This window comes from Symphalangus syndactylus, chromosome 14 (genome assembly GCF_028878055.3).
Source record: "Symphalangus syndactylus isolate Jambi chromosome 14, NHGRI_mSymSyn1-v2.1_pri, whole genome shotgun sequence".
NCBI classification, from domain to species: domain Eukaryota; kingdom Metazoa; phylum Chordata; class Mammalia; order Primates; family Hylobatidae; genus Symphalangus; species Symphalangus syndactylus.
The window spans coordinates 116660747-116682594 of record NC_072436.2 but is presented as its reverse complement, the minus strand read 5'-3'; the positions used below and the strand labels follow the sequence as shown (position 1 = coordinate 116682594).

General features: G+C 58.7%; 3 protein-coding genes across 10 annotated transcripts; 1 reads left to right on the top strand and 2 right to left on the bottom strand.

The window, feature by feature from the left end:
- The first annotated feature begins 8581 nt into the window (after window positions 1–8581).
- On the top strand, window positions 8582–12776 carry MLST8 (MTOR associated protein, LST8 homolog). Of its 6 annotated transcripts, none has more exons than XM_055242795.2 (9): window positions 8582–8885; window positions 9440–9593; window positions 9737–9788; window positions 9889–10051; window positions 10423–10498; window positions 10581–10733; window positions 11582–11706; window positions 11822–11985; window positions 12122–12776. In XM_055242795.2, exons 2-9 carry the CDS (start codon window positions 9465–9467, stop codon window positions 12238–12240), a joined length of 981 nt encoding a protein of 326 aa, XP_055098770.1. In that variant the 5' UTR covers window positions 8582–8885; window positions 9440–9464; the 3' UTR covers window positions 12241–12776. The 6 variants fall into 6 exon arrangements, with proteins under 6 accessions (XP_055098770.1, XP_055098773.1, XP_055098775.1 ...); XM_055242798.2 differs by having other exon boundaries at window positions 9410–9593; window positions 9871–10051; XM_055242800.2 differs by having other exon boundaries at window positions 8600–8885; window positions 9871–10051.
- Window positions 12610–14529, bottom strand: BRICD5 (BRICHOS domain containing 5). 3 transcript variants are annotated; one of them, XM_055242811.2, is made up of 6 exons: window positions 14137–14218; window positions 13886–14005; window positions 13489–13644; window positions 13313–13414; window positions 12912–13065; window positions 12610–12815 (listed from the first exon to the last, which is right to left on the bottom strand). In XM_055242811.2, the coding sequence occupies exons 1-6, from the start codon at window positions 14185–14187 to the stop codon at window positions 12721–12723; spliced, it is 678 nt and encodes a 225-aa protein (XP_055098786.1). In that variant the 5' UTR covers window positions 14188–14218; the 3' UTR covers window positions 12610–12720. The 3 variants fall into 3 exon arrangements, with proteins under 3 accessions (XP_055098786.1, XP_055098785.1, XP_055098787.1); XM_055242810.2 differs by having other exon boundaries at window positions 12610–13065; XM_055242812.2 differs by lacking the exon at window positions 13886–14005 and having other exon boundaries at window positions 12610–13065; window positions 14137–14529.
- Window positions 14530–15343: 814 nt separating this feature from the next.
- PGP (phosphoglycolate phosphatase) lies at window positions 15344–18130 on the bottom strand. The gene is made up of 2 exons (XM_055242801.2): window positions 17432–18130; window positions 15344–17347 (listed from the first exon to the last, which is right to left on the bottom strand). Exons 1-2 carry the CDS (start codon window positions 18069–18071, stop codon window positions 17022–17024), a joined length of 966 nt encoding a protein of 321 aa, XP_055098776.1. The 5' UTR covers window positions 18072–18130; the 3' UTR covers window positions 15344–17021.
- Between the last annotated feature and the right edge of the window lie 3718 nt (window positions 18131–21848).

Here is a 21848-nt window from a genome sequence, read left to right as displayed (position 1 = left end):
GGAGGGGGCGGGGAGCGCGTCACGGGCGGGGGGCGGCCCGGGGGCGGGGGCGCGCGGCGGGCGCGGGGCGGGGGCGCGGCACCTGGCGCCGCCTCCCGGACGCCGGGGTCCGCTCCCGGGCCGCCGACCTCCGTCAGCCCGCGCCGGCCGCGCGCCCGGGCCCGTGGCTCCGCCCTCCCCGCGCCCGCCCCGGGACGCCCCCTCCCCACGTGCGCGCAGCGCGCTCAGACCAGGCCTCTGCGGACGCGGGCGGCCTGGGGCTGCTAGCCGGGCTGGGGACGCGGCCGCCGGGGGTGCACTCGGAGCCCCGACGCGGCGGCGGCGGCGCGGGGCTGAGCCCAGAGAGGCTTCCAGAGGCTGCGGGAGCCGCGGGGGAGGGTTCCGAGGCAGCGGGCGGGCGGGCGGGGACCGGGCGCCGAGAGACCCAGGCGCCAGTGGCCCTGGAGCCGGCCCGCCAGGCTGTCAGGCGTTCCTGGCCCGGGGTTCCCGTGGGAGGTGTCGAGGGATTGTGAAGAGGAATCTCCCAATAATGAATTCGGTGTCAGGGAACCCGCACCCCCAACCCCCAAGCATCCTACCACTCCTCTCCGCAAATAATGCGGGCGCCACAGCTTCCCCCAGTCTCAGTCCGAAGCCCGACCCCAAGGTAGCCCCCACCACCCCCACTGAGGGAGCTCAAGTCCCCACTCCCGGCACCGACTGGAGGTCACCTCCATCTCCATCCACACGGGGCTGGAACCTCCTGCCGGCACCAACCGACCCCCGGCCCACGTCTGCCCACTCTCCAGCCTACAGCCCAGGCAGGCGGGTCCTGCTTCCTGGGTGCTGGAGGCCCCGACTTGTCACCCTCTGAGCTCCTGGCTGAAGGCTTGGGCCACCCTGCGCCTCAGGCCCTCTCCCATCAGGCCTGCAGCATTCTAGAGGCAGATCAGTGGTGGTCTGAGTCCCGGCTCAGGCTCCGTTTCCCTCATCACCCAAGTGGGCAAGGCCATTTGGAGAATTTGGGGAGGGTCGCACCCATTCTATGAGGCGTGACCTGGCACCCCACTCTGTGTGGCCCCAGACCATTGAGCAGGTCCAGGGGGACGGAGGAGGTCAGAGAGCAGGGACAGGGAAGGTGACAGGCACCGGGGTCCCAGCATCCTGTGGGCAGCTGGCCGTTCCCGTTCCCTCCGTGGGGTCTCCTGTTAGGTTCAGGTAGCAGCCGTTGGTCTTCCAGCACTCCTGGGGGGGGGGTCCCCAAATGCTAGGGCCTTTCCTCTTGCCCTTTCCAACGGCCAGTTGAGTACCTGCTGGGTCAGGCACTGTGCTGGTCACCTCCTAGATGAGGTTGGACTCACTGTCCCCATTTTACAGATGAAGAAACTGAGGCTCAGAGAAGCCAAGGGGCTCACCTGGGGTCCCAGAGTCTTGAGGTTGTGAGTCTGGGCTTTGCACCCACACCTCTGGATGTGTCCTATTCCCCTTCTTAGTGGTTTGTGACCATGAGCTGGTCACTTTGTCATTATTTTTTCTGAGACAGGGTCTCGCTCTGTCGTCCAGGCTGGGGTGCAGTGACGCCATCATAGCTCACTGCAGCCTCAACCTCCCAGGCTCAAGCGATCCTCCCTCCTCAGCCTTCTGAGTAGCGCACGGCTAATTTTTTTTATTTTTAGTAGAGATGAGGTCTCAGTATGTTATCTAGGCTGGTCTCAAACTCCTGGCCTCAAGCAGTCCTCCCACCTCAACCTCCCAAAGTGCTGGGATTGCAGACGTGAGCTACCACACCCAGCCCACTGCCTAAGTGTCTCTTTCCCTCTGTAAAATGAGGATATGCATGCTACCTCCCCTTAGGTTACTGAAGGATAAATTGTGATACTATCCACAAAGCATTTCATGGCAGGATTTAGTAAGTGCTCAAAAAAATGGCTGCTGTAGATATTGTGATATTCTTGGGCCTCTCTGCCTGTGCAGCAACTGTGTTTTGTGCATCTTTGTATCTACGGTACCTTGCAGTGTGAAGAGCACATAGGAAGAACTAAAAATAAAAATAACATAGCTACTGGCATTACTATTATTTTTATGTTTTGGACATGTTAAGGCAAACCACCCTGACCTATGCTTAACACACAAACAGAGGCCCACACACCAAATGTTCAAATATTTAAGCGCTACAAATCACGCCAGTAACCTGTTAAGTATGTTCTATTCTCCTACCTTGACAAATATACCTTCATCATGGCCTGAAAGCCCAAGTTTGAATTGAGAATTCTCAGATTCCTTGGGTGATGAACTGGCCCCTGTTTGTAGCTACCTCACCTGTTCTCTGCTCACCTCCAGCACTGTCCACACCCCCTAAACAGGCACCCCCTTAGTCGCTCCTCAGAGCTAGGGTGGGCGCCCTGCTGCGTGGCCCACCTTCAGGAGGACAGACTGGGCAGAGGGCTGTGCGGATCCTGAAGTGGGCTTGCGGTTGTTCGGGCAGGAACTCCAGGGCCCTAGGTGCTCAGAGCGTGGTCTAGAAGGGGCACCTAGGCTCCAGGTGGATTCCTGCTCAGGACCTCAGAGATTCCCCACCCCATGGGGTGCAGTGTGGCAGGAGGGGACCAGAGCCTTCTGCTAGGTGAGGATAAGCCCAGGATGCACCAGGAAGCCTTGGATCTGATACTGTAACCAGTGACCTTGGGTGAGTCCCCGATGCTCAGCTGCCTCATCTATGAAATGGGCCAGCAGCTCCGCCTGCAGCCTAGGGCTGACGGGAAGGTCCCCATGGAAACAGATGTATGTCTGCCTGGGGTCCCCGCAGCCTGGGGATGCGGGTGGCAGGGCAGGAGGCCGCTCCAGCTGGGGGATGAGGATGCAGAGGTGTGGGACTCGGGCAGCCCTCCAGGAAGTCAGGCCTCCAAGGATGATCCTGGGAGGGGGCCGCTGAGCCAGCAGAATTGCTGAGGCTCAGCCTGGAATGGAGCTGGCAGAGGCTTCACTGCAGCCTGGGCTGGCCTCCTTCCCAGATGTACGGCGTGCGCTGGCCAGCCCGCAGCCCCTTCCTCTGCCCACTGGCTGTGTGTCTGCTCAGGGGCTCCCTGGTGGTCCCCCAATCCCCAAAGCTCTGGTATGGGCATGAGGAACGTGCCCTCCCGTGGGCTGGCTGCCGTGGCTCCTTTCATTCTTGTGATGCCGCCTCCGACAGCACTGGGTTGGGGCCCGGACCATCACCGAGGATCGACCCCCAGGCACCACTGTCCCACCTCCTGCCCCACAGAAATGCAGGAGCTACTCAGGCTGGGTTGGGGCCATGGCCGGTTTGTCAGCTTCTCCTAGGCTTGGGACATATGCAGGCTCCCAGAGCTGGCTCCTGCCCTTAGCCCCCATGTGCCACCCAGAGGCCCCACAGAAAAGGCAAACAGTGCAGGGCCCTGAGACACGTGGGACCCCATGCACCTGGCTGAGCCTGCCTCAGCCCCACCCTGTCTCCTGCTCTCTGTTTCCGGGTCTATGCTGCTCCAGACACTGCTGGGATTCAAAGGTGCTTCCTCTCCCAGCCATCCAAGCCCACATGCTCACCTCTACTCCCCAAAGCTGCCCCAAACCTGGTATGGAGCCTGGTTAGTGAGCCCTGTCTACTTCGAGAGGAAGATGAGGAGGACTATGGGGTGCAGGGGCTGTCTGGGGAGTAGTCACCTCACCAGAAGGGGCATGATCAGTGGCAGGTGGAGCCCCAGCAGGATGGGGCCCGGCCTAGAGCTGAACAAAACCTAGGCTCCAGCACTTTCTAGCCCTATGCCCTCCACATGCAATTCTGCATCTCTGAGCCTCAGTTTTCTCATCTCCAAAATGAGGGTGATTCCTCCCCACTGGAGTCATTGTGAGGACTCCATGCATAAGGGAGGTAAAATGCTCCTACAGCCCAGCAATTCCACTCCACATATTTACCCAAGAGATGCAAACACATTCTCAGACATTGGTACACAACCACACAACTATTCACAGCAGCACCATTCACAACAGTCAAAAAGGAGGAGACACCCCCAATGTCCTCCTATGGACGAGCAGACACATAAAACGTGCTCTAGTCATACAGTGGAATATTACTTAGCCATAGAAAAAGAATGTACTGGCTGGGCATGGTGGCTCATGCCTGTAATCTCAGCACTTTCGGTGGTGAGAGTTGTAATCACTCACCTCTCAGCACAGAGGTGGGTGGATTGCTTCAGCCCAGGAGTGCAAGACCAGCCCAGGCAAGAGAGTAAGACCCCGTCTCTACAAAACAAACAAACAAGTTTGCATTGTGGTCTCAGCATTCAGGAGCAGGTTGTTCGGTTTCCATGCAGTTGAGCGGTTTTGAGTGAGTTTCTTAATCCTGAGTTCTAGTTTGATTGCACTGTAGAAAGTTTTTTCTTTTCTTTTCTTGAGACGGAGTCTTGTTCTGTTGCCCAGGCTAGAGTGCAGTGGAGCGATCTTGGCTCACTGCAAACTCCACCTCCAAGGTTCAAGCGATTCTCCTGCCTCAGCCTCCTGAGTAGCTAGGATTACAGGTGCCTGGCACCACGCCTAGCTAATTTTTGTACTTTTAGTAGAGACTGGGTTTCACCATCTTGGCCAGGCTCATCTCAAACTCCTGACCTCATGATCCACCCGCCTTGGCCTCCCAAAGTACTGGGATTACAGGCATGAGCCACCACACTCAGCCAGAAAGTTTTCTTTTTTTTCTTTTCTTTTTTAGATGGAGTTTCACCCTGTCACCAGGCTGGAGTGCAGTGGTACAATCTCGGCTCACTGCAACCTCTGACTCCCAGGTTCAAGCGATTCTCCTGCCTCAGCCTCCCGAGTAGCTGGGACTACAGGCGTGCGCCACCATGCCCAGCTAATTTTTGTATTTTTCGTACAGATGGGGTTGCACCATGTTGGCCAGGATGGTCTCAATCTCTTGACCTCGTGATCCACCCGCCTTAGCCTCCCAAAGGGCTGGGATTACAGGCGTGAGCCACCACGCCTGGCCTACGCTTAGCCAACTTTTTTAAAGCTTTTTGCAGAGAAGAGGTCATCTTGCCATCTTGCCCAGGTTGGCCTCAAACTCCTAGGATCAAGTGATCCTCCCACCTCGATCCCCCAAAGTGCTGGGATTACAGGTGTGAGTTACTATGCCCAGCCAAAAGAAAATTTTACTAGAGATGCCAAAAACCAGGAATTTGGCAGGTAAGGCGTAGAGGGAAAAGCATCCCAGACACAGTCAAGGGCTCAAAGGGGAGAACATGGCCAAGAGCTGTGGCTCACACCTGTAATCCCAGCACTTCGGGAGGCCGAGGTGGCAGATCACGAGGTCAGGAGTTCGAGACCAGCCTGGCCAATATGGTGAAACCCCGTCTCTCCTAAAAATACAAAAAGTTAGCCAGGCGTGGTGGGGGGTGCCTGTAATCCCAGCTACTTGGGAGGAGTCTGAGGCAGGAGAATCGCTTGAACCCAGGAGGCAGAGGTTGCAGTGAGCCGAGATTGCGCCATTGCACTCCACCCCCGTCAGCATCGTGAGATTCTGTCTGAAAAACAAAACAAAAAAAAAAAAAAAAAAAAAGAGGAGAACATGCCTCCTCTGGACAGAGTACAGGACCCACAGAGTGTTGGTCCATTTTCATACTGCAGTAAAGAACACCTGAGACTGGATAATTTAGAAAGGAAAGAGGTTTAGTTGACTCACAGTTCAGCATGGCTGGGGAGGCCTCAGGAAAGTTATAATCATGGTGGAAGGCGAAGGGGAAGCGAGGCACCTTCTCCACAATGCGGCAGGTAGGAGAAGTGCAGCAAAGGAGGAGGAACCCTTTATAAAACCATCAGATCTCTTGAGAACTCACTCACTATCATGAGAACGGCATGGGGGAACTCGCCCTCATGATTCAGTTACCTCCACCTGGTATCTCCTTTGACACACAGGGATTATGGGGATTACAATTCAAGATGAGATGTGGGTGGGGACACCAAGCCTAACGGTATCACATGGAGAGGAGATGGAAGCCACAGGGTGGGCCAGGGCCAGGGCCAGGGCCAGGCCCAGGAGTCTGGAGAGGGACGGGGACCCCTGAGGGCTTCTAATGGGGTGATCAAGTCATTCCTAGGTTTTGTTGGGGGGTTTTTGTTTTGAGAAAAGGTCTTGCTCTGTCACCCAGCCTGGAGTGCAGTGGCGCAACCACAGCTCACTGCAGCCTCGAGTTCCTGGCCTCGAGTGATCCTTCCACCTCAGCCTCCCAAGTAGCTGGGACCACAGGCACGCACCACCATTCCTGGCTAATTTTTAAATATTTTGTAGAGATGGGGTATCACTGTATTGTTCAGCATGGTCTTGAACTTCTGAGCTCAAGTGATCCTCCTGCCTCAGCCTTCCAAAGTGCTGGGATTACAGGCATGAATCACTGTGCTGGGCTCAGAGTGAGGTTTTTAAAAGGCCATTCTGGCCAGGCACGGTGGCTCACGCCTGTAAACCTAGCACTTTCAGAGGCTGAGGTGGGTGGGTCACTTGAGGTTGGGAGTTCAAGACCAGCCTGACCAACATGGAGAAACCCTGTGTCTACTAAAAATACAAAATTAGCCAGGGTAGTGGTGCATGCCTATAATCCCAGCTACTCGGGAGACTGAGGAACCCCGGAGGTGGAGGTTGCGGCGAGTCAAGATCGCGCCATTGCACTCAAGCTTGGGCAACAAGAGCGGAAATCCGTCTCAAAAATAAATAAATAAATAAATAAATGGCCATTCTGCACTGTGGAAGACAGTTTGGAAGGGGGCCAGAGTGGCTGGGGAAAAGAAGGAGGCTTTTATGGGGGATGGGGGTGGTGAGCTAGAGCCAGGGCAGTGGAAAGGACAGGAAGGTACATCACAGGTAAAATCGGTGGCTGAAGGGAAGGGAAGGGTGAGGGAGGGGAGGTGTCGGATCTTGCCGAGCTGTAATACAAGGTGGGCACTGCCCACACCAGGGGAGCTACTCAGGGATGGGTTGTCTCGGCCATGGAATGTGGTGGACCCTGCGGAGCATTCAAGAGACACTGTCTAACAGGGAGGTGAGGCCATCAGAGCTGGAGACAGGGTGGAAGGGGCCCAGCACAGGGACAGCATTGGAAGCTCCAGAGCTAGCAGTCACCAGCCCCCTGGTATCTCGTGGGGTGCACAGAGTGAATGCTGGAGGGCCTGAGTCTTTGCGGGCAGGCAGGGAAAGAGACTAAATGCGGGGGAAAGGAGCTAGGAGAAGGCAGCCTTTCAGGCATGGTGCTGTCAACCATGGCGCAGATGTGTCAAGAAGTGGGAGGGGGCCGGGCGCAGTGGCTCACACCTGTAATCCCAGCACTTTGGGAGGCTGAGGGGGGCGGATCACGAGGTCAGGAGATCAAGACCATCCACCATCCTGGCCAACATGGTGAAAACCCCGTCTCTACTAAAAATACAAAAATTAACTGGGTGTGGTGGCATGCACCTGTAATCCCAGCTACCCGGGAGGCTGAGGCAGGAGAATAGCTTGAACTCAGGAGGTGGAGACTGTGGAGAGCTGAGATCGCACCACTGCACTCCAGCCTGGCAACAAAGCGAGACTCTGTCAAAAAAAAAAAAAAAAAAAAGTGGGAAGAGGCTGGGCACAGTGGCTTACGCCTGTAATCCCAGCACTTTGGGAGGTTGAGGTGGGCGGATCACTTGAGGTCAGGAGTTTGAGACCAGCCTTGCCAACATGGTGAAATCCTGTCTTTACTAAAAATACAAAAATCAGCCAGGTGTGGTGGCGTGTGCCTGTAATCCCAGATACTCGGGATGCTGAGGCAGAAAAATCGCTTGAACCTGGGAGGCAGAGGTTTTACAGTGAGTCGAGATTGCACCACTGCACTCCAGCCTGGGCGAGAAAGCGAGATTCCGTCTCGGGGAGGGGAAAAAAAAAAAAAAAAAAAAAAAAAAACGGTGGGAGGAAGGAAAAGTATCCACTGGATTTAGCAAAGTGAGATTGTCAGTGACCTTGAGGAATTTCCATTGGAGAGCTAGAGAGCTGGGGGTAAAAGGCAGATGACTGGGGTTGCGGAATGAGTGGGAGGTAAGGACGTGGAACTAGAAAAATGGTGAGGACCGCTCTTTGAAGATAATTTGGGATTGTTTTATGGTGTTTTTTAAAAGCTAAGGGGCAGGAAGGAGAAGAGGTGAAGGTATAGGAAGGAAAGCTCCTGGGAACTATGGCCTGGTCCAGGGACAATACGCACCCCCTCTGCGGCCAGAGGAAGGGGTGCAGCCACGTCTGTAAGAGCAGCAGGAAAAAACCATGCGACAGCCTGTGTCAAGGGTGAGGGCATTAGCGTGGAGCACACAGAACTGGAATGAGGGCCGGTGGTTTTGAAGGGGACCCTGGCCTCAGTGGGATGCCCCGAGGGTCAGGCTGGGGCTGGGATGCCAGATCTAGCAAGTAAAACTACAGGATGCCCAGTACAATTTTTTTAGCATAAGTATTTCTCCTGCAATGTCCTGGATATACTTACACTAAAAAAAAAATGATTCGTTACTTGTCTGAATTCAAGTCCTGTAATTTTCAGCCAATCCTAGCCCAGCGTGGCGCAGTAGTGGGTCAGGGAGGGCACGGGAACAGAGCGACCCGACAGCCTGGGAAACGGACAGCCGTGTCAGAAGGGCAGGTGCCAGTGGGCAGGAGGCCGGAGAGAAAGCCGCAGCTTCCTTCCACTTCGCGCCAGGCCCGCGGCCGCGCACGGGGACCGCTCCGGGTTCCTCCCGGCGGGAACCCCCCGCCCCAGAACTTTGGTCTCGTCCTACCCACCCCCGCCCGCGCCATGGTCTCGCCCTAGGGAGCCATCGTTAACTCTACGCTCGGCCTCGATCGACTCGCTCCGGCTCCCCTCGCCGTCCTGGACACGGCGGAGTGCGGAGCCGCCCGCAAGGTACGGAGGCCGCGAGCCAGAGGCCGGGAACCGGCTGCTGGGTGGCTGGGAGAGCACGGCCAGGGGAAGCCGGCCAGCAGGACGGAGCACGGGCGGTCAGCGGAGGCCAGGGGAACTCGGGGGTCCAGCCAGACTGCGTCGTTTCCCATCAGGGCCTGCATCTGGTCTGCTACGCATGCGCAGCCGCAGCGCTCGGCTTCCCCCGGCCCGTCCGCCGCCTTGCGCACGCGCAGCCCGCCCCTGCGGCAGAACGGCGCCCGCGCGTGACTGCCCCCTGCCGGCTGCGGGGGGGGGGGACGGCGCCCCCGCCGCGTGCGTGGGGCGGGGATGGAGCACGCGCCCTGGAGCCCCGGAGCCGCCCGGAACCAGGTGTCACGCGTGTGACACGTGTCCCTGAACCTACCTGCGCTTGTTGTCCCAACTCTAAAATGGGAATGATAAGCACCATTCGGCAACGCCCCGTGGGTCTATAATCTACTTAGCACAGAGAGTGTCCTCTAAGTACTTCACATCCTTCTCTGCAGATGCTCTGACCTTTGATCCCTGCCGTTCAGCTCTAGGGCCCGTGCAGGCCACATCATGAACACCTCCCCAGGCACGGTGGGCAGTGATCCGGTCATCCTGGCCACTGCAGGCTACGACCACACCGTGCGCTTCTGGCAGGCCCACAGCGGCATCTGCACCCGGACTGTGCAGCACCAGGACTCCGTATCCTCCACCGGCGGCAGGCAGGGCGGCGCTGGGGGGATGCCTCGTGTGGGGACCACAGCCTGGGTGAAGGCCAGATGGTGGAGGCCTGGGGGCCCCTGGCCTTAGGGCTACCTTCCCGTCATCCTCCTTAACAGTCCCAGCAGGTGAATGCCCTGGAGATCACACCAGACCGCAGCATGATTGCTGCTGCAGGTACCTGTGACCCTTGACCTGTGACCCTTGACCTCTAACCCGTGACCTCTGGTGGGTCGACCTGAGCACAGCCAAACTTCAGTTCAGCCTGTGTCCTTAGGTTACCAGCACATCCGCATGTATGATCTCAACTCCAATAACCCTAACCCCATCATCAGCTACGACGGCGTCAACAAGAACATCGCGTCTGTGGGCTTCCACGAAGATGGCCGCTGGATGTACACGGGCGGCGAGGACTGCACAGCCAGGATCTGGGACCTCAGGTGCGGTGGGGAGGGGCCTGCTGCCTGGGGCTGGAGTGGGCTGCTCTGGGAGACCGTTTTAGGTTGGGTTCTCTTCAAGCAGAGGCTGAGACAGGGAGCTTCCTGTGGGCGACTTACTGAGAGAAGTGACAGGAGGAGAGTGAATTGCATCAAAGCGCGAGTCCTGCCTTGAGCCCGGAGCCAGCATGTTATTCCCCTTCCACCAGCAACTGGCTTAGGCTCCCTGCTGGAGCAGAGGGCCCTGCGTCCCGAGTATTTCCCAAGAGGCAGGTCCTTCAGCAGAGGGAGGGGAGGAATGGCCAAGCCGAGGCCATCTGGGTAGGGCACTAACAAGCCCAGATGGACAGCATGTGCCCCGGCCCGGCCCGCAGGTCCCGGAACCTGCAGTGCCAGCGGATCTTCCAGGTGAACGCACCCATTAACTGCGTGTGCCTGCACCCCAACCAGGTGAGGGTTGCTCTTGGGGCCAGGCACCCTGGGACTTTGGAGGGCTGGGCTTGGGCCCTGCCTCACCACCCCTGCACCCCAGGCAGAGCTCATCGTGGGTGACCAGAGCGGGGCTATCCACATCTGGGACTTAAAAACAGACCACAACGAGCAGCTGATCCCTGAGCCCGAGGTCTCCATCACGTCCGCCCACATCGACCCCGATGCCAGCTACATGGCAGCCGTCAATAGCACTGTGAGTCCTGGTGGCAGGTGCTGGGTGGCACTCAGCCCTCAGCCTCTGCAGGTGGACTTATTCCTGGATGTCCCTTAGCGGCCCCCTCCTGCTTCCCCCATCCCGGGCGCTAACACCCACCCTGCCAGCAAAGCCAGAAGCCTGAGTGTCGCGCCCGATGGCTTAGCCCTGTCTGCAGGTCGGTCACTCCGCTTCCCGGAGTCTCTCCCAAGTCGGTCCACTTCCCTCTTTTCTCCATTGTCTCCTGGTCCCAGTCACCCTCGTTTCCCGTGACAGCTGACACACTCTCTGAGGCTTCCTTTCCTCCTCCCTGACCTCCCCCAGCCCCTGACGTATTCTCTCTCGGATGCTTCTAGTGGTGCCTGGTCAGTACCAGCCAGGTGGCGTCATTCCCCTGGGGAGACCCAGGGCTGCTGGCCTCACCCGTAGGCTGCCGTGGCGTGACCCCTGCTCTTCTCTCCATCCTCATTTTTTTCCATTAACTTCATTTAATCCCAGTGCATCACTTGTCCCTCTTGCCCGCGGATTTCCCTTCTCCCGGCCTTTGTCATGCTGTCCCTCTAGCTGATGCCCTTTTCCAATGTACTTCCGTTGGATGGTATCCTCCAGGAAGGGGAATTTGAGTCCTTGGCCAGGCGTGGCCTCCTGTTCTTGGCTTGCCAGGTGTGGCCCTTGGTTGGGGCCAGGCTTCCCAGGTGCCTTCTGCAGGCAGGACCAGAGGGGCCTGCCCGCCCCTGACCCCTGGTCCCCATGCACAGTTTGGCCCCCAGTGTTGGCCCCCAGGGCATCCTTCCCTGTGTCTCAGACCTGAGGCCTCGGGCCCCCATGATGGTCCTCCTGACCTCTAGGGAAACTGCTATGTCTGGAATCTGACGGGGGGCATTGGTGACGAGGTGACCCAGCTCATCCCCAAGACCAAGATCCCTGCCCACACGCGCTACGCCCTGCAGTGTCGCTTCAGCCCCGACTCCACGTGCGTGCAGGGCCTGCTGGCCCAGGAGGGGACCTGCCTGGGCTGGGGGCTGGAGAGGGGAGGGGCTGCTGGGTAGAGTGGCTGCTGCTGGACACACCCCACGCCCATCCCCCAGGCTCCTCGCCACCTGCTCGGCTGATCAGACGTGCAAGATCTGGAGGACGTCCAACTTCTCCCTGATGACTGAGCTGAGCATCAAGAGCGGCAACCCCGGGGAGTCCTCCCGCGGCTGGATGTGGGGCTGCGCCTTCTCGGGGGATTCCCAGTACATCGTCACTGGTGAGCCCCGCCCTGGCCTCCCAGCGCTGGCCTTCAGAGCCAGCCCACCTCGGTTGCAGCTTCCCCTCGGCTAGGGCCGCCTGCTTGGCCTGCGCCTGCACCTGCGCTCTGACCCCTGCCCGATCTTCCCCTCCAGCTTCCTCAGACAACCTGGCCCGGCTGTGGTGTGTGGAGACTGGAGAGATCAAGAGAGAGTATGGCGGCCACCAGAAGGCTGTTGTCTGCCTGGCCTTCAACGACAGTGTGCTGGGCTAGCCTGTGGTCCCTCGGGACTGCCTGGTGCAGGTGGTGGCAGCTGGAGGGACCCTTGCAGCACCCAGGTCAGGGCAGGCCCTCCTGCCGGCCCGCGGCAGCTGGACCTGATGGCCCCCTATGGCACCTTGACCTGCTGGGCCAGGCCGCCTTGGGACTCTCAGCCCCCAGTTGCTTATCCAGATGTGACAGAGCTCGACCCAAGCCAGGCTGCACACTCCTGGACTGGGCTAGCCTGCACTGCCTGGGAAAGTCGGCCGAGGGCCCAAAGCTGCTGAGGGGTCTGAGGCTGGTGCCCACCCCAAGCTAGTGCGTTCTCTGCCCCTCCCTGCCCGCATTTCAGGGCCTCAGTCCATAGAGACCACCACCATGGCCAGGTGGAAGGGTTTATTAGTCCCTGCCGGCGGCTGTCCTCCCTGGTGCAGGTGGCCTGGCCAGCCCACTGGACTGGGGACAGGGGCTGGGCTGGGCCAGGTCGGGGGCTCAGTCTGGGAGGTAATAAAAGCAGAGCGACACGCAGATGTTGCTCGGGAAGCAGATGTCCATGCAGAGATAAATCAGCCGCTGTCTCCGGGGCCCTGTGGCGAGGGCGCCGTGAATCTCCAAGGGCTCCGCCCCCAGCTCCTCAAACCATCCCGAGGGCCTGGCCTTCCCCCACAGCGGTCCTGACTCACCCTCTGCTCGCCAGGCCCAGTAAATGGGGGTCCTCATGCACAGGCGCTGCACCAAAGCCCCCACCTGGGCGGGGTCCACCTCGAGGCTCCCCTGCACTGCCAGCAGCTCCTGGGTGTGGTGGATGTCCTGGGCAGGGACCCAAGCCTCTTGGACCTGTTGAGAAGGCTCTGGTGGGCCGTGGGACATGGCTGCTCCCTGCTCCTGGCTGGGCGGGACCCTCCAGGTGCTCTCCAACCCCCGGTGATGTCCCCACCCTCAGCTCTTGTCAGCAGCCTGGGCTCAGGGCGGAGAGAGCTTCCTGTTCCCTGAAACCAGAGCTCCAGCCTGTCCTGTGCCGGGCTGCACACAGGACCCTTTGTCTAGCCCCTGGCCCAGGGCTGCGTGCAGCAGGACAGCTCACCTTGGAGGTATCCACCAGCAGCCGCAGGGTCTCCCGATCGCTGTCCTCCATCAGGCGGAGGAAGCAGGCCTGGTGCTCCTCAGGGCGGTAACAGATGCAGCCCTGGGAAGGCAGGGGCGTGAGGCGGGGACCCCCTGACCGACACCTGCGAGGGTGACCCCTCCCTGCCCACTCACGCTCTGCCCGTCGAACAGCACCACCCAGCTGTGGTTGCTCTGAGGTGGGGTCACTGTGATGGTCGCTGCGTTCCGGGCCACGTCCACCAGGATGGTTTGGTTGGGCCGGGGCATATGGGGGCTCGGGAGGGTCATTCGCAGTGTCTGCAGCCTTGGCTGGCAATGGGAGTTGTGAGTTCAGCCGGGCAGCTGGGCAACCCCAGCACAGCCCCCAGCTCTGGGCTGCAGGACTCCTGACATCCCTGAGTGGGCCCTTCCACCCCTTGGTCCTCTGGCCGTCTGCTCCTAGGTGGTGTCACTGCCTGCTCTGTACCCTTATGCTGCTGGAGGCTGGGATGTGCCAGCTTCCCTTCCCCCTTTCCACTGTCCACGTCCCTGGTCCTGAGGAGGGGCTCACCTTGGGAGGGCCCTGAGCAAAGCCAAGAAGCCCTCCAGCCACAACCCCTACAGCGACCAGCAGCAGCAGCAGCAGCAGGCCCATGGCTCTCCAGCCCCCGCAGGAGGGCTTGGTCTTCACCTGGGCGTGCATCAGGGTCAGAAAGGTCATGAGGGTTAGACATCAGGGAGCAAGTGGGCTGGGGAAGGGAGGGGCTGGGTGGCCCGGGGCGCCCCCGGGTTCTTGCTGCAGGAGTGATGGGAGGCACTCACCCCTGTAGGCCCAGGTTTAGGGTGCTCAGCACAGCAGCTCACTGGTTCCATCCTGCAGCCCCTGCTCACAATGTGCCGATTGTCTGCGCCCCTTGTCTGCAGCCTTGGCCAGGGGAAACTCAGAACGCCTCCCCTCCTGACCCCGCGCCTCCCCCTCAGCTCTGGATCTGATATCCAGGTCACAGCCAGGACAGCCCCTCCTCCCACCTGGGGGATGCCTGTCACTAGGCCAGACTCCAGATACCTGGCCTGTGCAGACTGGAGATCAGGGTCTGGGAGGCGTACGGCTTGGCCGCGTGGAAATTCAGTCCAGCTGACCGACTGGAGGGCAGCCCAGGCCCGGCCAGGGCGACTTGCTAAGTGTGGTTGGGGTGGATTTCGTTTTCCCAAAGTGGCCTGAGTCTCTCAGGTTACCCTTGACTCCCAGAGCTGGGCACAGGGCCTGACACACCACAAGCTGTCAATAAATGCCTGTTCAGTGAATGACAGGTGTGGGACTGTGCACCCCCAGCCACTTCCCAGCCCCCGCACACCCAACACCAGGGGGTTCCTGAAGCCTGGACCACAGACAGGCAGCCTGCTGGAGCCTGTGCCCCTGGGACAGTCAGGCCAGTTTTGGGCCCGCCTAGCACAGCTTTTTTTTTTTGAGACGGAGTCTTGCTGTGTCCCCCAGGCTGGAGTGCAGTGGCGTGATCTCGGCTCACCGCAACCTCTGCCTCCTGGGTTCACACAATTCTCATGCCTCAGCCTCCCGAGTAGCTGGGATTACAGATACATGCCACCAAGTCCCACTAATTTTTGTATTTTTAGTAGAGATGGGTTTTCACCATTTTGGCCAGGCTGGTCTTGAACTCCTGACCTCAAGTAATCCACCTGCCTCAGCCTTCCAAAGTGTTGGGATTACAGGTGTGAGCCACGGCGCCCGGGCCAGCATTACTTCTGAGCTCTGCTCCCTGCCCTGGGCTCTCTGACACGGCAGCCCACCAGCTTCACTCCGAGGCCCTTTCCTTCCCTGGTTTCCCTTTGTGCCTGGCTTTCCCTCATTCTCCAGAACATCTTCCTCTGAACCAGGCTGGGAGTGGACAGTTGGCATTCCAGCTCTGGAGTTGGAACCCCAGTCACCCATCTACTTTGAGTCCTCCCACCCATGGTGAGACGGCATCGCCCAGGGCAATGCAAGGCAAGAGCAAGGACACCTGAGCCAGTGTGGGTTTGAGAGTTTAATCTGTGCTCTGGGGCACACACAGTGCTGCAGCCCCTCATGGGCCAGAGACGGTGCACAGGGACTCCCAGCCCCTACCCGGCAAGAGAGGCATCGCCGAGGCTGCATCTGCCATAAGCTCCTGGCGTGACTGCATCCTGCGAGGCCAGACCCGGCTTGAGCCAACCTAGCCAAGCCAGCGTCAGTGCCACCAGGCTCATGGGCGCAGTCGCCCTCATGCTGCTCTGTAGCACCCTTTGAACCCGATATCCCAGGCCTGGGAGGTGCTGAGGGCTCAGGACGCCCCTTATTGCTCTGAAGTCTTTGTGACCAAGTGGAATGCTGTGACTGTGGGGCCAAGAGAGAAGCTGGCAGGTACAGGGAAAGGCGCTGGTAGAGAGCCAGCCAGAAGGTGCAGCGTCCTGGGATGGCCCTGGTGAGTCTGCTGTCAGGCCTGTGAAAGGTCAGCAGAGCCAAGAGCGGACAGCAGAGGCCGGAGCCCTGCCCAGAACCTTGGCGAGCTGGTGGCCCTGCCAAGTCCTGCTGGCCACTTAAGAGGGAATCCAGGGCAAGGCAGGTGATCTCCTGGGCCACCAGCCTCTAACCCCTACCCCAACCTAGGGAATGGGAGGACAGGAAGAGACTGGATGCTTGGTAAAGGACTTCCTGTTCTTGGGGACAACAACTCTCCTCCCCTCCCGGAGTCCTGGATGACAGACAGGCATTCCTTGGCCAGCGCATGCTTCAGCCGTGCTGCCGGCTGCAGGGCACAGAGGCTCCTTCAGTGCGATTTTCCCTACGACACAGAGCACAGCTATTAACACACTTAGGATTCAAATCCATTGCCTGACACAGTTGTTCAAAGTTAAAAACTGTTTGGTAGCAGCACTGCTCTGAGCTCCCTGCACTGCAGCCCGGAGTTCAGTGAAGGCGTCCACGCCATCGCGGCTGCTCTGTCCAAATCACCTGGGTTTAAATGCACACTTGAGACAGCAGAGTAGTTTAGCTGGGCTGCGTTTACAGAACTGGGCAGCAGCCCTGGGTATCTGAAACGGAACAGACACTCAGTTGTGACATCAGAGTGGTTTTCAAGGAAGTAGGGGAGCTGGGAGAGTGGTGAGGGCAGCACTTTGCACCCAAGGGCAGGGAGATGCCACCTGGGAGCAGCCGCCTCCTCCACTCCCACCCTGCTGGGAGGCACAGGGACACAGAAGGCTCCGCTGGACTTTCAGTCATACTGATGGGGCTCTGGTCCATGCAAGCCTCTCCCAACAGTCAGAATAATCAGTCCCTCTGCCCAGTGAGGGGCTGGATCCCTGAATGCGTTTTTCCATAAAATACAGGACACACACCCCTAGACCCGCCTCAGTCCCATCGGCAGGCCCCGGTTACCTGAGTCCCGGCAGGTGCGGAGCCTGCCCCCGCCAGCCCCACCCAAGGCCCAGAACCCAGCCCACAATGCCTCCAAGCCTAAAAGTGCATCTTCCATTACAAGCATCTGTAAACGAAATCGTCCCCCAAACGTGTACTTACAAGGTTAACAATGAATGCCTTTGCTTAACTCCAATTACACTCTTTGAAGCCACTTAGCCGAGCAGATGCTTAAGCCCCACCTATTAATTTGGGTAACTGGTTTTCAATTTTTTTTTTTTTTTTTATTCTGGAGATTAAGGACACTCAATCTTTAACCTTGAAGGGCAGGCAAAAGGTCGGCTATGCTGTCAACATAGAAGTCAGGGATCATTTTTTTCTTAGACACGCAGTCACTTTCCTGATTATTCTTCACATCCCCTAGAGTGGAGACTCCGGTGAGGGTCAGGATGGTCTTCAGGCCACAGGTGACGCCTAGGAGGATGTCTGTGTCCAGGCGGTCTCCCACCATGACGGTGCGCTCGGGGTTGATGCCGTATTCCTGGGACACGCAGTCGAAGATGAAGCGGCTGGGCTTCCCGATGATGTCGGCCTGGCGCTGGGCGGCCATCTCCACGGCTCGGACCAGACACCCAGTACCTGCGGGGCACAGGGGACCGGGTCAAAGGGCGGGGAGAGGGCCCGCCGCCCGCCCCCCAGCCTCCCGCCCCAGGGCGCACGGACCCGCGATGAAGCGGCCGTTCTCCAGCGGAAGCCGGTTGTCCATGTTGGTGCCCACGAGCAGGCAGCCGGGCTGCTGCAGGTAGCGCAGGGCCTTGGTGAGCTTCATGTAGCTGAAGTGCGGGTCAAAGCCCACCACCACCGCGCGCACGTCGGGCTCCAGCGGCGCGTGCAGCCAGTCGCCGGGACCCTCGCCCTGCAGTGGCTCAGGCCCCACACCCACGCTGGCGACGCCCACGGCCTCCAGCTCCGCGGCCAGGGCTGGGCTGCCCAGCACGTAGGCCTTGGGCGCGGGGGCGCCGGCCAGGCGCTGGCGCAGGTAGAGCGCGGTGCAGTAGGCCGTGCCGAAGACCTCCAGGCTGGCGCCGGGCCCCGCGGGGCCGCCGAAGCCCAGGCGCCGCAGCTTCTCCGCGTAGGCAGCGCGGGTCTTGCTGCTGTTGTTGGTGATGAAGCCCAGGCGCTTGCCGCGGGCTCGCAGCGCCCGCAGGACCTCGGGCGCGCCAGGCACGGCCGTCTCCCCGCGCCACAGCACGCCGTCGCAGTCGAACAGCAGCGTGTCCACGTCGGCCAGCAGCGCCTGTGCCCGCTCGGCGCTCAGCCGCACGCAGCGGGCGTCGTCGCCACCGGCCTCCGACGCCGCCATCGCCGCCCGCCGGCCGCCGCCGCCCGCCGGCCGCTCCTCGCAGCCGCCCGCCGCGGCGCCCTCCCCGCCCCCGGCGCGCTCATTGGCCCCGCGCCTCGCGCCCGCCGCCCATTGGCCTGCACCTTCGCCAATCCGCCCCCGCCTCCCGCGGGCTGCGGGAGCTCAGCGCCAATCGGCGAGGCTCGGCACGGGGAGGCGGGCGATCATTGGCTACCGGCCTCGGGGCGCCCCGGTGATTGGCTGGCAGGGCGCCAACCGGCATTCGGAGTGAAGCGCTAGCTGCGGAAATGCGGCAGAGGGGAGAGCAGCGCAGGCGCAAGGCCGCTGCTCCCGGGCTGCTGCGGGGCTGCTCACCCATTGGAAGCGAGTGGTCAGCCTAGGTGACGAGGCCCTTTACGGAGTGACCCGGGCCAGGCCAGCTGCCCATTGGCCGGTCTCTCCCGCGGGCACGGGCGGGGCTCCCGCAGGAGCGCCGCGGGAGGGGGCTGGGGCCGCCGGGCCCGTGCCTCTGTGCCGTGGACGCGCTCGGGACACGGTGCCACCACGTGGGTCGCTTACCGGCCAATCCTGCGAGCCAGCCCGGGGCTCCTTCCCCGGCAGGCCTGAGTTTTCGCCTCAGTCCTTTGCAAAAACGCGTTCCCGGTGCCTCGGAGGTAACACGAACCAGCCATTACCAGGCTGTGGGGTTAGGGTCTAAGGACACTGTCTAGAACCTGGTACTCAGTGATTGCTCGCCATCATCGTCATCAATTATTAGGTATTTAATTGAGGCAAAACATTACAGTAAAGGGCATGAAAACCGTGCAGCTCGATGGAAGTTTTACATTTATTATTATTATTTACTTATTTACTTTTTGAGACAGAGACTCGCTCTGTCGCCCAGGCTGGAGTGCAGTGGCGCGATCTCGGCTCACTGCCAGCTCCGCCTCCCGGGTTCACGCCATTCTGCTGCCTCAGCCTCCCTAGTAGCTGGGACTACAGGCGCATGGCGCCACGCCCAGCTAATTTTTTGTATTTTTAGTAGAGACGGGGTTTCACCGTGTTAGCCAGGATGGTCTCGATCTCCTGACCTCGTGATCCGCCCGCTTCGGCCTCCCAAAGTGCTTGGATTACAGGCGTGAGCCACCGCGCCCGGCCTTTTTTTTTTTTAACTATTATTTTTTGAGACGGAGTCTCTTGCTCTGTTGCCCAGGCTGGAGTGCAGTGGCGTGATCTCAACTCACTGCAAGCTCTGCTTCCCAGGTTCACGCCATTCTCCTGCCTCAGCCTCCCGAGTAGTTGGGACTACAGGCGCCCGCCACCATGCCGGCTAATTTTTTTGTATTTTTTAGTAAAAACGCGGTTTCACCATGTTAACCAGGATGGTCTTGATCTCTTGACCTCGTGATCCGCCCACCTTGGCCTCCCAAAGTGCTGGGATTACAGGCGTGAGCCACGGCGCCCGGCCGGAAGTTTTACATTTTTACATGTATATATATATTTTGCGACAGGGTCTTGCTCTGTCTCCCAGGCCGGAGTGGAGTGGCAGGATCACAGCTCACTGTAGCCTTATCACAGCTCACTGTATCCTTGACCTCCTAGGCTCATGTGATGCTTCTACCTAAGCCTCCAAAGTAGTTGGGACCAGAGGTGTGTGCCACTATGCCTAATTTTTTTTTTTTAATTTAAATTTTTTGTAGAGACGGAGTCTCACTATGTTGGCCAGGCTGGTCTCCAACTCCTGGCCTCCAGTGATCCTCCTGTCTTGGCCTCCCAAAGGACTGGGATTACAGGCGTGAGCCACCGCACCCAGCAAATTTTTTTACATTTGTATATGCTTGTGTAAACATAACCCAGACCAAAGTACAAAGTATTTCCAACACCCCAGGAAGTTCCCTCTTGTTCCTATCCAGTCAATAGCAGATAGCACATTGCTGACTACTTTTCTGACTCCTATCACCATAGAGTCACAACCAAACCTCTGGACTGCTTTATACCTGGAATTATACGGTATGTGCTTCTGGCTCTTGCTTCTATGGTTTAATATAATGTTTGTGTAATTCATCCTTCTGGCTGGGTGCTGTGGCTCACGCCTATAATCCCAGCCCTTTGGGAGGCCGAGGCAGGCAGATCACCTGAGGTCAGAAGTTGGAGACCAGCCTGGCCAATATGGTGAAACCCTGTCTCTACCAGAAGTACAAAAATTAGCCGTATGTGATGGCACATGCCTGTAATCTTAGCTACTTGAGAGGCTGAGGCAGGAGAATCGCTTGAACCTGGGAGGCGGAGGCTGCAGTGAGCCGAGATTGCACCACTGCACTCCAGCCTGAGCAACAGAGCAAGACTCCGTATCAAAAAAAAAAAAAAAAAAAGATGACTTTGATCTTGAGCAGAACTGGATTTGACAAAAATCACACTCTGCTTTTACCACAGAGCAACTGGTAGTGGATTTGAGACAACGGCTGGAATGGGAACTGTTGATGATGCCTAGCCATGGGCCATCTTCTCCCACACTCGCCCGGCTGCCTTGGCTTACCGGGCACTCTGTGAGCATCTAGGCCGTGGCACCGCTCCTTACCTGCATTACCTCCTTAGAGTCACAGGACAGGCCTGAGAGGCAGGGATTATTCATATCTCCATTTATAGATGGCCAAACTGAGCCACGGAGAGTCGCCGGCTGGACAAGGTTGAGTTGGGATTAAACTCAGTCGACCCCAAAGCTGAGCTCTGCCCCATCTGGTCGGCTTAACGTCCTCAGAAGGTGCCTGTATGTCTGCAGGTAGGAGGGGAGGCATGATCTCTTGTGGGGAAGGTCCTGGCAGAGGCTAGGAGGAAAGTGCACTTTATAGGAGAGGACTGACTTTGGGAACAGGGTGACGTGGCCCTGCATCTGGGGGTAGAGGACCCCTTTGGGTGCCCCCCACACAGGAGGCATTCAGTCTCTATCTGTGAGGGGATGGCCCCAGTGTCTCCCCAAGTAAGATTCTTGTACTGCAAGCCGACCTGGGGATGGCTTTCAGTGGCACAAGAACAGACACTATAACCTTAACAGACTTGCATCAATTTACATTGCAATAGAAAATATAAGTAGCTCGCTGGGCGCGGTGGCTCATGCCTGTAATCCCAGCACTTTGAGAGGCCGAGGCGGGTGGATCACCTGAGGTCAGGAGTTTGAGACCAGCCTTACTAACATGGAGAAACCCCATCTCTACTAAAAATATAAAATTAGCCGGGTGCGGTGGCACATGCTTGGGAGGCTGAGGCAGAATTGCTTGAACCCAGGAGGCAGAGGTTGCAGTGAGCCAAGGTTGCACCACTGCACTCCAGCCTGGGCAACAAAGTGAGACTCCGTCTCAAAAAAAAAAAAAAAAAAAAAAGGATTTTGTAGTTCCTGTTTGGTTCTGGCCATGGAATGTCCACAGGCATTATTCTGTTGAGCCAGGCTGAGGCCTGCATGGGAAAGGAGGCTGTCTGGAGAAAGGGAGGCTCTAGTCTTGCTGCCTGTGCCTGGCCTCTCTGCCTTCCAGGGGCCTGTCCGCTCCCGTGCCTGCCAGTGGCCTGGGCTCCGGGCAAAACAGGGCCTGAGGTCACCTGATCAGGATGCCCTTTTCTTTTTGAGACAGGGTCTCACTTTGTTACCCAGGCTGGTGGGCAGTGGTGCCATCTCAGCTCACTGCAACCTCCGCCCCCCGGGTTCAAGCAATTCTCCTGCCTCAGCCTCCCTAGTAGCTGGGATTATAGGTGTGTGCTACCACACCTGGCTAACTTTTGTATTTTTTTTTTGTTTGTTTTGAGACC